The 14,725-nt window shown below is 42.1% G+C and overlaps 1 protein-coding gene across 5 annotated transcripts in view; it reads right to left on the bottom strand.

The window, feature by feature from the left end:
• The window catches only part of LOC139534497 (dedicator of cytokinesis protein 11-like), a 107,013-nt gene extending 92,923 nt beyond the window's left edge, over positions 1 to 14,090 (bottom strand). For 2 of the 5 annotated variants that reach the window (XM_071333673.1, XM_071333675.1), the window contains exons 1-3: positions 13,846 to 14,089; positions 5,100 to 5,216; positions 4,431 to 4,520 (exon numbers count right to left, since the gene is read on the bottom strand). In XM_071333673.1, the coding sequence (XP_071189774.1) occupies positions 4,431 to 4,520; positions 5,100 to 5,216; positions 13,846 to 13,947 (309 nt within the window). In that variant the 5' untranslated portion in view covers positions 13,948 to 14,089. Of the gene's footprint in view, positions 1 to 4,430; positions 4,521 to 5,099; positions 5,217 to 13,845 lie in introns of all 5 variants that reach the window. The other 3 variants (XM_071333674.1, XM_071333676.1, XM_071333677.1) reach the window with 2 other exon arrangements.
• Between the last annotated feature and the right edge of the window lie 635 nt (positions 14,091 to 14,725).

The following is a 14,725-nucleotide window of genomic DNA, read 5'->3' as shown; positions in this document are numbered from 1 at the left end:
TAATTAAGGCCGATTTCAAATTTTCATAACAATCGGTAATTGGCATTTTTGGATGCCGATTATGGACAATTATATTGCACTCCACGAGGAGACTGCGTGGCAGGCTGACCACTTGTTACGCGAGTGCAGCAAGGAGCCAAGGTAAGTTCCTAGCTAGCATTAAACGTATCTTATAAAAAACAATCAATCTTAACATAATCACTAGTTAACTACACATGGTTGATGATATTACTAGTTTATCTAGCTTGTCCTGCATTGCATATAATCAATGCGGTGCATGTTAATTTATCATCGAATCACAGCCTACTTCGCCAAACGGGTGATGATTTAACAAGCGCATTCGTGAAAAAAGCACTGTCATTGCACCAATGTTTACCTAACCATAAACTAGAGGTCGACCGATTAATCGGAATGGCCGATTAATCGGGAAATGTTCAGGTTTTCATAACAATCGATTTTTTTAATATATTTTTTTACACCTTTATTTAATCTTTATTTAACTAGGCAAGTCAGTTAAGAACACATTCATCTTTTCAACGACGGCCTAGGAACGTTCTGCCTCGTTTAGGGGCAGAACGACAGATTTTTAACCTTGTCAGCTCGGGGGATCCAATCTTGCATTGATTACATTGCACTCCACGAGGAGCCTGCCTGTTAGCGAATGCAGTAAGCTAAGGTAAGTTGCTAGCTAGCATTAAACTTATCTTATAAAAAACAATCAATCAATGACTGTCATTGCTCCAATGTGTACTTAACCATAAACATCAATGCCTTTCTTAAAATCAATACACAAGTATATATTTTTAAACCTGCATATTTAGCTAAAAGAAATCCAGGTTAGCAGGCAATATTAATCAGGTGAAATTGTGTCATTTCTCTTGCGTTCATTGCACGCCGAGTCAGGGTATATGCAACAGTTTGGGCTCTTTGCGAACTAATTTGCCAGAACTTTACGTAATTATGACAACATTGAAGGTTATGCAATGTAACAGGAATATTTAGACTCATGGATGCCACCCGTTAGATAAAATACGGAACGGAATAAACGTTTTGTTTTCGAGGTGATAGTTTCCAGATTATTCAAAGGTATATGGTTTAGAGAGAAATAGTCGACGCGTTATAATTCCTGTAATAACTTGCGGCTGAATTTGAAAGGGGTTCCTTCGTTATTTTACCGTTCATATCTTCCATAGAGAATGTCTTGATCTACTTCAAATAAGGTCTGTGTTTCGTGCAGGCTTAAACCGCCTCGACGTTTTGATACCCGTGTAAATCTCACTAGGATAAGGTAACGTTTGTCAACATACAGTGGGGAGAACAAGTATTTGATACACTGCCGATTTTGCAGGTTTTCCTACTTACAAAGCATGTAGAGGTCTGTAATTTTTATCATAGGTACACTTCAACTATGAGAGACGGAATCTAAAACAAAAATCCAGAAAATCACATTGTATGATTTTTAAGTAATTAATTTGCATTTTATTGCATGACATAAGTATTTGATACATCAGAAAAGCAGAACTTAATATTTGGTACAGAAACCTTTGTTTGCAATTACAGAGATCATACGTTTCCTGTAGTTCTTGACTAGGTTTGCACACACTGCAGCAGGGATTTTGGCCCACTCCTCCCTACAGATCTTCTCCAGATCCTTCAGGTTTCGGGGCTGTCGCTGGGCAATACGGACTTTCAGCTCCCTCCAAAGATTTTCTATTGGGTTCAGGTCTGGAGACTGGCTAGGCCACTCCAGGACCTTGAGATGCTTCTTACGGAGCCACTCCTTAGTTGCCATGGCTGTGTGCTTCGTGTCGTTGTCATACTGGAAGACCCAGCCACGACCCATCTTCAATGCTCTTACTGAGGGAAGGAGGTTGTTGGCCAAGATCTCGCGATACATGGCCCCATCCATCCTCCCCTCAATACGGTGCAGTCGTCCTGTCCCCTTTGCAGAAAAGCATCCCCAAAGAATGATGTTTCCACCTCCATGCTTCACGGTTGGGATGGTGTTCTTGGGGTTGTACTCATACTTCTTCTTCCTCCAAACACGGCGAGTGGAGTTATACCAAAAAGCTCTATTTTTGTCTCATCAGACCACATGACCTTCTCCCATTCCTCCTCTGGATCATCCAGATGGTCATTGGCAAACTTCAGACAGGCCTGGACATGCACTGGCTTAAGCAGGGGGACCTTGCGTGCGCTGCAGGATTTTAATCCATGACGGCGTAGTGTGTTACTAATGGTTTTCTTTGAGACTGTGGTCCCAGCTCTCTTCAGGTCATTGACCAGGTCCTGCCGTGTAGTTCTGGGCTGATCCCTCACCTTCCTCATGATCATTGATGCCCCACGAGGTGAAATCTTGCATGGAGCCCCAGACCGAGGGTGATTGACCGTCATCTTGAACTTCTTCCATTTTCTAATAATTGCGCCAACAGTTGTTTCCTTCTCACCAAGCTGCTTACCTATTGTCCTGTAGCCCATCCCAGCCTTGTGCAGGTCTACAATTTTATCCCTGATGTCCTTACACAGCTCTCTGGTCTTGGCCATTGTGGAGAGGTTGGAATCTGTTTGATTGTGTGTGGACAGGTGTCTTTTATACAGGTAACGAGTTCAAACAGGTGCAGTTAATACAGGTAATGAGTGGAGAACAGGAGGGCTTCTTAAAGAAAAACTAACAGGTCTGTGAGAGCCGGAATTCTTACTGGTTGGTAGGTGATCAAATACTTATGTCATGCAATAAAATGCAAATTAATTATTTAAAAATCATACAATGTGATTTTCTGGATTTTTGTTTTAGATTCCGTCTCTCACAGTTGAAGTGTACCTATGATAAAAATTACAGACCTCTACATGCTTTGTAAGTAGGAAAACCTGCAAAATCGGCAGTGTATCAAATACTTGTTCTCCCCACTGTATTTTCATAAATCCACTCTATAATTTTTTTTATCTTCGCTTATATTTAGCCAATATTGATCAGAGTTACCTTGTCCTATGGATATCTACACAGTTATAAAATTGGCACGGTGATGTAAGCCTACACGAAACACAGACCTTATTTTAAGTGAATCTAAAAATATCCTATGGAATAAATGAAGGAACCGCTTTTCAGATTTTGCTAGGTGTCATGGGAATTATGACTCGCACTTTGGTTGTCAATTCTTACCATGCCCATTATTAAAATAGGATTTCCTGCATATAGAAATTAAAGTTTGTTTTCAACATTCATCACAGGTAACTTAAACTCTATTTTTATTCAAACAGTTGAGAGTATTTGTCTCCTAAGCAGACTCTTCAGTATCATTGTCACTTCAGAGCTGTGTGCGTGTGTGTATTTATGTATTATATTAAGTTAAAATAAAAGTGTTCATTGTTCATTCAGTTGTCATTATTATAAAAATGTGTGTGTGTGTGTGATATATATATATATCTTTTTTATTTTATTATTAAATAAATCGGCCGATTAATCGGTATCGGCTTTTTTTGTCCTCCAATAATCGGTATCGGTATCGGCATTGAAAAATCATAATCGGTCGACCTCTACCATAAACATCAATGCTTTTCTTAAAATCAATACACAAATATATTTTTTTACACCTGCATATTTAGTTAATATTGCCTGCTAACATGAATTTATTTTAACTAGGGAAATTGTGTCACTTCTCTTGCGTTCTGTGCATGCAGAGTCAGGGTATATGCAGCAGTTTGGGCCGCCTGGCTCGTTGCGAACTGTGTGAAGACATTTCTTACTAACAAAGACCATAATTAATTTGCCTGAATTTTACATAATTATGACATAACATTGAAGGTTGTGCAATGTTACAGCAATATTTAGACTTAGGGATTCCCCCCGTTCAATAAAATAGGGAACGGTTCCGTATTTCACTGAAAGAATAAAAGTTTTGTTTTCTAAATGATAGTTTCCGGATTTGACCATATTAATGACCTAAGGCTCATATTTCTGTGTGTTTATTATATTATAATTAAGTCTATAATTTGATATTTGATAGAGCAGTCTGACTGAGCGGTGGTAGGCAGCAGCAGGCTCACAAGCATTCATTCAAAACAGCACTTTCCTGCGTTTGCTAGCAGCTCTTCACTGTGCTTCAAGCATTGCGCTGTTTATGACTTCAAGCCTATCAACTCCCGAGATTAGGCTGGCAATACTATAGTGCCTATAAGAACATCCAATAGTCAAAGATATATGAAATACAAATGGTATAGAGAGAAATAGTCCTATAATTCCTATAATAACTACAACCTAAAACTTCTTAACTGGGAATATTAACTGGTCAACATCTCTCTATTGGGACCAACCAGTAGTTTGTTTCTGGTCAGGCATCGAAGTTCCTATTGATTGCTATTACGATATAGGCTTGTCAAGTTTTGTCTACAGGCATTTATTTGTTGTGTACTAGTGTTGACTGAATGAGAACCTCTTTGGCAAACAGGCTCTTGGCGTCCCTCTCTGCATTCTGGGGCACGGAGGGAACCACGGTCCTCCTCTGACGAGAGATCTGAGACTCCTACACAGAGAGGGAGAGGGGGGGGGGGGTTTGGAAAGAGATGAGGGTGAACAGTCGTTTAGGCTTTTACTGCTTTGTGTCTCCTGATCAGAACCACGTGTGTTTGAATAATGTGTATTTGAAAGAGTCCCAATAATCTGTCAGTGACTGAGTTAAACTGGACTGGCTGGGTCGCTTGGTTTTAACTAATAAATATGTCCCTCCTTGCAGGGGAGAACAAGGCTGTGAACTGGTGGATAATGGGAAAAGACACTTATTCGTAGAAACAGAAATCTATATGAACGCCCTCCCTGAGTCAATTCTCACAGAAGTTGCTGATCTTGGTATAAAATAAACCACTGTTCCTGCAGTATTTTCTGGTATTCATATTATATGCTACTGTGGGGATATATGTCGCAATGCTGTCGCTAGCTACCCTACAAAATGTGGGCCTGGTTATCCAGTGTTTCTAGGAGCATATTTGAAAGAGTATGTCACTTTTATAAATATCCTCAAATAAAACATTGAATTTCAACAAACGAAACAAATGTTTCCTGTGTGTGTGTGTGTGTGTGTGTGTGTGTGTGTGTGTGTGTGTACCGAGATGTCGTCGACAGGACACTGCAGCAGGTCTCTGTGAGGGTCACTGTGGATCTGGGCTTTCCTCTGAAACACCACGTTCTCATAGTCCAACGGCTCGATGATCTTAGGCTGCTCCTGTAGAGAAACATAGACAGTCAAGTTACCAAGAGACGCACAGACGAGCTACCACACATTTACATTACATTTACATTACATTTCGGTCATTTAGCAGACGCTCTTATCCAGAGCAACTTACAATGAGTGCAGGAAGGTAAGCCAATTACAGTCACTGCAAGTAAAAACCTTTGTTCAATGAAACAGCTATCAGCTAAATCAGTGCTAACAAGAAAAGACAATGCAAATGCAGACAGACAGACACATAAACACAAAGGCACACACCCTCACCCACTCCTTCACATCAACAGGGGGATGCGTTGGAATACATTTGCTTTGTCATTTATGCTATTTATTTCCCATATGTATTTGCCATGTCTTTCCTAAAGCACTATGTTGTTTATTGTGACAATATTTGTTAGCTCTTTTGTAAGCAGTAAGCTAAAGTAAGCCTGAGTGTACAAAACATTAAGAACACCTTCCTAATATTGAGTTGTACCCCCTTTTGCCAAAAGAACAGCCCAAATTCATCGGGGCATGGACTCTGCAAGGTGTCGAAAGCGTTCCACAGGGATACTGGCCCATGTTGACACAGTTGTGTCAATTTGGCGTGATGTCCTTTGGGTAGTGGACCATTCTTGATACACACAGGAAACTGTTGAGTGTGAAAAACCCAGCAGCGTTGCAGTTCTTGACACACTCAAATAGGTGCGCCTGGCACCTACTACCATACCCCGTTCAAAAGCATATCAAGAAGCTGATTAAACAGCATGATCATTACACAGGTGTCTGTAATAAAGCCCCTTTGTGGGGTAAATCTCATTCTGATTGGCTGGGCCTGGCTCCCAATTGGGTGGGCATATGCCCTCCCAGGCCCACCGACGGCTGCGCCTCTGCCCAGTCATGTGAAATCCATGGATTAGGACCTCATTTATTTATTTCAATTGACTGATTTCCTTATATGAACTGTAACTCAATAAAACTGTTGAAATTGTTGCATGTTGCGTTTATATTTTTGTTCAGTATACAAACATTGGATTTCTGTGGTCTGAATTTCAGAATCAATTTTGTTTTCAGACGTTTTCCGTTGGTAGGGCTACCCATGTGTCTCTCCTGACTCAGAAAGCCTGCTCACTGATGTCAATACCAAATCTGATAATTGTGACTTGATTGAATTGTAGTGATGTGAATAATAATAATGATGGTGAGAGCCCAGTATAACCTAAACCTTTAATCATGGGCTATTGTTACCTTGTGTCTCTAAAATCACTATGTTTCCAAATCTATAGTCATGTGACAAAGACTTTATTTGTTAATTAAAACGCACACATTTTTGCCTTTTTCCACATTAAATGTTTCATTTTCATAACTGATCGACATTTGGTATGCTATAGCCTATAGATAATATTCTGCCCATATGAACACATGTATTTAGTCCATATAAAGAACAGCTATTCATGATTTAATGAAAAGCAGCAAACAGACACAACATTGTTTCACATTCTTTAATAAAAGACTAAAAGAGAAACAGGCAATAGGCTATTCAGCTGGCTTCACAGTTTCCCTGCCAAATAGGCCTACAGCGAAACTCAACATATATCAACAACGTTGAGTGCGCCAGAGGGTCTGTGTGCTGCGTAGTACCTTCCACAAAAAGTTTTGCCTCGACAAAAAGACACGCATTTGGGACGATGCCCAAGACTGACCAATAAAGTCCTCCTAGCTACTGAATCCTGAGCTCTCATGGTGGTGTCATTGTGAAAAAGCACACTGCGTTTCATCTCTCCCCCTCAATATGATCTGTAGAGGGGACAGAGTATCATAGAGGGGGCTGTGGACCGGGTACAAAACAGACCAGAGTCCCAGACGAGTAACACAACACACTAACAGCATGGTGTAATTGTGAAAAAGCACAGTGTGTTTCAGCTTTCCTCTGTCTGGGCAGTTGTTTGGAAGCTGAGACTGAAAAACATCACTCTGCTCTTTTCTCACCTGATCTGTTCTGCTCTGCTGGACTAGAGATTTGTCAATGTGACAGAGAGAAGCTACTCTCCCTGAACTAAAGATGTCTGAGGTTAGAGGGCAAAGATCACAGAGAGACACAAAATTCAGAGGGCGACTGCAGAGCATGAAAAGAGAGACTCGCTAATTATATTATCAGAATCCAGAAAAGAGGCGTTCAATTCTAGCGTTCAATTCCACAACAACATAAAAGGAAGCAATTCCCAAACCGTTCATAACAAAGCCATCACCTACAGAGAGATTAATCTATTGAAGAGTCCCCTAAGCAAGCTGGTCCTGTGGCTCCGTTCGCAAACACAAATAGACCCCGCAGAACCCCAGGACAGCAACACGATTAGACCCAACCATATCACCAGAAAACATAATCACTTAACACATTGGAAACTATTAACCAAAAAACTGAGCAAAATGGAGCACACAGTGCACACAGTGGCAGAATACCTGACCAGAATAACTGACCACTGTGACTGACCCAAAATGAAGGAAAGCTTTGACTATGTACAGACAGTGAGCTTAACCCTGCTATTGAGAGAGGCCGCTGTAGGCAGACAATTACGTGGAAACTGAGTTTAGATTACACAAATAATTTGAAAACAAATCCAATTCTAATAAACTCCCATATCTATTAGGTGAAATATCACAGTGTGCCATCAAAGCAGCAAGATGTGTGACCTGTTGCCACAAGAAAAGGGCAACCAATGAAGCACAAACACCATTGTAAATACAATGTGTATTTACTTTCCCTTTTGGACTTGAACTATTTGCCCAACGTTACAACACTGTACATAGCCATAATATGACATTTGAAATGCCTCTATTCCTTTGAAACTTTTGTGAGTGTAATGTTAACTGTTCATTTCTGATTGTTTATTTCACTTTTGTTTATTATCTATTTCACCTGCTTTGGCAATGTAAACATGTGTTTCCCATGCCGATAAAGCCCTTTGAATTGAATTTAACGAGAGAGAGAGAGAGAGAGAGAGAGAGAGAGAGAGAGAGAGAGAGAGAGAGAGAGAGAGAGAGAGAGAGAGAGAGAGAGAGAGAGAGAGAGAGAGAGAGAGAGAGAGAGAGAGAGAGAGAGAGAGAGAGAGAGAGAGAGGCAGCTGTGAAAAATATTAGGGTGACTGCTGGACTGGAGGAGACCTTTAGAGCAGCTGGAGGATCACTCAAAACATTGAGAGGATTGTGAACACACGGCACAGTAGTCTAGTTCAACAGAATGTCCTTTTGCGGGGTTGGAGTCCAACACTCTGACACCAGAGGTTGGCTGTGTTACATGGTCCTTACTGAAGTACTCTGCAGAGGGGTTAGGCACTGCACAGGGTTCTAGAAATGCCTTATAACCTTTGACCTTAGGGTCTTAGTTCCTGGCTACTGTTTCTTTTTTTGACGCCAGGGAGTTCAGAGGGGGGTTGCTTGCTGCAGTGAGTGAAAATTAGCGTAGCAGGGCACAAGTTATTGCAGGAGTGGCTCAGTCTGACATGTTCCCAAGGCAACACAATCACAAAACAAAGATGGCTGCTCCACCACATCTCTGGTGTGATATCACTGCATCCTGTTGAGAGTTTCATAGAGAAGTGAATGATTTCATATCCTATATGCAAAGACATTTTCAGAGAAAACACACATACGCGAGGCTAAGTCATGTGAATCAGTCCAGGGCAAAGCAAGTCAGCCAAGGAGACGCAACTAGGAAAAGTCAATAATTATTCATTCTAACAATAGTGCAAGGCTCAGCAGAAGCAGGCGAACATATGACATAGGATAAGCCTTGCTTGAACACAATGTACCGGTAATCTGCTCTATGTTAGGTAATAGACTCCTGGGCCTGAGGGCAGTTTCATGCAGCCCAGAATGTGGTAGAGCTCTATCCATACTAGAGGAGACTGTTCTGCAGTGGCCACTGACCAGTGGCCAAGGACATTGGCAAAAGACTCAGGGGAGAGAGAGACACAGTCAGCTAACATGTCAGAGAACCACCAGGCCCCTCTCTAGGACTCCTGGCTCAAACACCCTGCCACAGTTCAGTGCACAGCTGTAAGTGTGTCCCACCTGGTACGCAGAGGGTCTGCTGTACTGCTGTCCAGGGAATTAGGGAGTGTGGGGAGAGGACATGCTGGACTTCAGATCAACTATTTCCCTTTCAGCTGGTGCACAGTGATTCTCCCTCTCTTTCGCACTCCTCCCCTCCCCCAGTCATTGTTCTCTGTTTCTCACACACACACACGCATGTGTATAAATGTACAGTTGAAGTCGGAAGTTTACATACACTTAGATTGGAGTCGTTAAAACTCGTTTTTCAACCACTCAACAAATGTCTTGTTAACAAACTATAGTTTCGGCAAGTCGGTTAGGACTTCTACTTTGTACATGACACAAGTAATTTTTCCAACAATTGTTTACAGACAGATTATTTCACTTAAAACTCACTGTATCACAATTTCAGTGGGTCAGAAGTTTACATACACTAAGTTGACTGTGCCTTTAAACAGCTTGGAAAATTCCAGAAAATGATGTCATGGCTTTAGAAGCCTCTGATAGGCTAATTGACATCATTTGAGTCAATTGAAGGTGTACCTGTGGATGTATTTCAAGGCCTACGTCCAAATTCAGTGGCTCTTTGCTTGACATCATGGGAAAATCAAAAGAAATCAGCCAAGACCTCAGAAGAAAAATTGTAGACCTCCACAAGTCTGGTTCATCCTTGGGAGCAATTTCTAAACGCCTGAAGGTACCACGTTCATCTGTACAAACAATAGTTCACAAGTATAAACACCATGGGACCACGCAGCCGTCATCCCACTCAGGAAGCAGACGCGTTCTGTCTCCTAGAGATGAAGGTACTTTGGTGCGAAAAGTGAAAATCATTCCAAGAACAACGGACCTTGTGAAGATGCTGGAGAAAACAGGTACAAAAGTATTTATATCCACAGTAAAACAAGTCCTATATAAACATAATCTGAAAAGCCGCTCAGCAAGGAAGACTGCTCCAAAACCGCCATAAAAAAGCCAGACTCCGGGTTTGCAACTGCACATGGGGACAAAGATCGTACTTTTTGGAGAAATGTCCTCTGGTCTGATGAAACAAAAATAGAACTGTTTGGCCATAATGACCATTGTTATGTTTGGAGGAAAAATGGGGAGGCTTGCAAGCCAAAGAACACCATCCCAACCGTAAAGCACGGGGGTGGCAGCATCATGTTGTGGGGGTGCTTTGCTGCAGGAGGGACTGGTGCACTTCAAAAAATAGATGGCATCATGAGCCAGGAAAATTTGGTGGATATATTGAAGCAACATCTCAAGACATCAGTCAGGAAGTTAAAGCTTGGTCGCAAATGGTTCTTCTAAATGGACAATGAACCCAAGCATACTTCCAAAGTTGTGGTAAAATGGCTTAAGGACAACAAAGTCAAGGTATTGGAGTGGCCATCACAAAGCCCTGACTTCAATCATATAGAACATTTGTGGGCAGAACTGAAAAAGTGTGTGTGAGCAAGGAGGCCAACAAACCTGACTCAGTTACACCAGCTCTGTCAGGAGGAATGGGCCAAAATTCACCCAACTTATTCTGGGAAGCTTGTGGAATGCTACCCAAAACGTTTGACCCAAGTTAAACAATTTAAAGGCAATGCTACCAAATACTAACTGAGTGTATGTAAACTTCTGACCCACTGGGAATGTGATGAAAGAAATTAAAGCTGAAATAAATCATTCTCTCTGCTATTATTCTGACATTTCACATTCTGAAAATAAAGTGGTGATCCTAACTGACCTAAGACAGGGAATTTTTACTAGGATTAAATGTTAGGAATTGTGAAAATCTTAGTTTAAATGTATTTGGCTAAGGTGTATATAAACTTCCGACTTCAACTGTACATGGTAAACAACATAGTCGCTGGGCCTCACAATCAGCTACAGTAGGTAGGCTCTGCTGCCTGCTTAATTCATTACTTCTAGCAGCTCAGAGGAGAGCAGCAGCTTCCTGTCATGTGCAACAGGTTGGGCAGCAGTGGAACCACAGAACCAGAAGATACAGTTCCATTGCGACAGATCGTGTTACACAGAGAGAGAGAGAGAGAGAGAGGAGAGATAGCAAGAGAAGGGGGAGAGAGACAGAAAGCGAAGAGATAGAGAGAGAAGGTGGGAGAGAGAGAGAGTCATAGGAGAGATAGAGAGAGAAGGGGGACATATAGAGAGAGAGAGGAAAAGAGAGAGGGATGGAAAGAGAGAGAGTTCTGGCTCAGCTCCTTTAGAGAAGAACAGCCTGGGAGAGAAAGAAAACGAAAGAGAGAAGAAGAAACACAGAGGAAGAAAGGAGGAAGAAGGGGTTAGGTCTGGTTGGGGCGTAGCCGCCTGCCTGCCTGCCTGCTACATTCACCCATATATAGTCACTTTCTCATCTCTTTATGGGACTTTACTGTACGTCACACCGGTTTTTCAACTCGGCGATCAATCTGGCCCCGGACACTCCAAACACCATCACTGGCTTTGGCTATAATGTTAGTGAGAGAAGTACTTTTCCAGATTGCTGTCCGTCTTATACAGTTCAGTGGAAAGACAGAGGAGAAGTCTATCTCTAGCAGATGGGCTTTACTACTGGCGTTTATGTGTACATATGCACGCACGCACGCACACACACACACACACACACACACACACACACACACACACACACACACACACACACACACACACACACACGCACCAACAGTTCCAATGTCCTCCACCTGACCCCAGTAAGTACTTCAGTCTGTGTGTTTACTGAGAACACAGACTTCCCATGTCCCACAACCCTTGACCTGACTTGAATTGAGTAAATACACAATCTTATATGTATATCGTTCCTCTAGACTAGATCCAAACAACACCTCTTGAGACGCTTCAGGAGCTTCCTTATGATCTAAGCGACCCTAGTCAATTACAGTATGTTCCTTTCAGCTAACATTCAAAACGTCTCAATGTCTTATGAGCTGAAACGGAGTTAAGGCTTTTAATTGAGCTTTCAGATCACAGAGAATGGAGCCCAGGACAAAGGAAATACCTACCCCTCCAATTGAATGTAGGAAAGGTCATTTCTACACACACCAACTGAGAGATACAGGAATATGGAAAGAGCAGAAAACTGTTCATTCCAGGAAGGAGAATAAGACAAGCAGCCCCATTGACGTAAGTGACACACACACACACACACACACACAGGAAGTATGGTTGGAGCATGCCTCCAGGGAATCCCCATGTGAGAATGCCGGCTCCGCGACCTCCACAAAACAGGACTTGTTCTCCATTACCACGGCGACCATTACCCCGAGGATCATCCGCTCAACCAGACACAACACACTTCGGAACCTGTGTTGCCTAGCACACGTCAGTCAGCGTCAAACCTCATCACAAGATTACTATGCCTGATTAACTTCACTTGACTGGAGATTTTTGTGAATAAAAAGATCCGGCCTAAGAGGTCTGCAAAAGTCCACTGAATGTTTTCTTGGCTGGGATTTTGCATTGGTTGCATCATATGAGAAAGAGAGAAATGTCTAGCGAATCAGATGACATTGACAGTGTGGGAGAGTTTACAGTGGAGAACTATCATGATGACAAATCAAGAGGGCATGAGGTCAAACAACCCTAGAGGTCGTACACACACACACACACACACACACACACACACACACACACACAGAGAGAACCAAAAGGAGCCCTGTGTCAGTGGTTAAATCTCAGTGCCTCTTCAGCATTATATGCAATTTATCTCAAGCCATACCCTGCATCATCAAAGTGTTTCAGGCCAATACTACACACAGTTCAACTGTAACACAAACCCCGACCAGTGCACAAATCATGATCCATGATACAACACTTACTATTGTCCTTTCAACAAAGAAAAGGGAAATGCTTCTATGGAGACAGAACTCTTACTGTAGGCCTAGCTATAATCAAAGACCACCAGGATCAATAATGATACGTTACATGCCTGGAACATCAAATATTCAGTACCGGGAAAAGAAAGGACCAGGCTACACGACAGGGAATTAGGGATAGCTAGGCAAACCATGCAGTCTAGCTGCACATTCAACCTCAGAACTGGCACTGCTCAATGCTCAATTCTCAAGCACACAAAAGCCGCCGCTGGAGCTGAAGCCAAGATAAATGGAATACCATGTGTTCTCTCTTCTGATCTGCCTGAACAATGTCACACCACTATCCACAGGGAAAATAAACAAATACTGCAAATACGATACTTCCTTTATATGGACATTATCCCGTTTCAATACGGTAATTTTCTGCTAACCGTCACTGCTTAATTACCAGCTAATTACGACGTAATACGCCTTTTTAAATTGAAAGAGGTAGCTTGTATCCTAATCTAATGTAGCAAGCTCTGCTGGGTGGGTGACGTTGAGGAAATGGTGAGACGCTGACATGCCTCTTCGATAATAACTGTGAAAAAAAATTGTCTTTCGACATTCAGACATTCAAGTAACGTTATGAACTAAAAGTACACATAGGCTTTTCCGGATTAAACAGAATAAATGGACCGGACCCTCGGGTTTCGTGAGCGGGTTTGGACAGCAAGGTAGGCTACCGTTAGCTAGCCAAAGAAGAGATTATTAGCCATCATCATACTAACCACAATCACCGATGTCCTCACAGCCTCGGAGACGCTTTGCCTGAGTTCCGCTGCCGTTCCTGGTTTACTCAACCTTTTGGTAAATTTCCGTACCTCCGACATAGCTATCTTTCTCGTGAAAACCTCCACCTAAATCCCGGTATAACTGAGGGCATGCCACGGAGCTCAAGCAGCTGCAGACAGTTGTGACAGATGCGGATGGACCAGGCAGGCAGCGTTGTCGTAGTGAGGCGGGGCTGGAGCTAGTGAAGAGGACCGAACAGGATTCTCGAGCATCTCGCGCGCCTCCTGCCTGTTCCCTCTCATTCGGTAGGGGATCAGGTACACGCCTCAAATACCTGACCAACCACTGTTAAAAATAGTAACCTACAAATTGCATGAAGACCTGTAATAATATTCCTGGGATAAATTCATAGAACAGTTTATTTATTTATTTTTTATTTATGTTTTGTCTCCTATGAATTGGAGATGATCAGTATTTTGGGTAGATTATAGGTGTGCATTTTTATTAGATGGTTTGGTTGTTTAGCAACAAACTATAGGGCAAAACAGATGGAGTTGGCTTAGGTTGTTGACAACATGTAATCTATATTTCGTCTCCAATGTTTATTGAAAACATAAATAAATGTGCACAATGAGCACTTGTTGTCTCTCAAATACATCCTTACAGCACATTTTTGCCATATTTGACATGAAACCAGTCAAAACACATCAAAACAAGACATGGTATCAAGAACAAGATGCAACTAACTTCAAAGAACGACTTACGATTCCCCACATGGCAGTTTCTTGTCATTGTTGCTATCTTTCCATCCAGAATCACAACAACACACAGACTGCTGCCCCATCAGCGTGCGCATCGATTTCGTGACGTTGTCAG

The sequence above is a fragment of the Salvelinus alpinus genome, chromosome 11 (genome assembly GCF_045679555.1).
Source record: "Salvelinus alpinus chromosome 11, SLU_Salpinus.1, whole genome shotgun sequence".
In the NCBI taxonomy this organism is placed as follows: Eukaryota; Metazoa; Chordata; class Actinopteri; order Salmoniformes; family Salmonidae; genus Salvelinus; species Salvelinus alpinus.
Note: the sequence above shows the minus strand (reverse complement) of the source record. Positions and strands in the feature narration are given on the sequence as shown.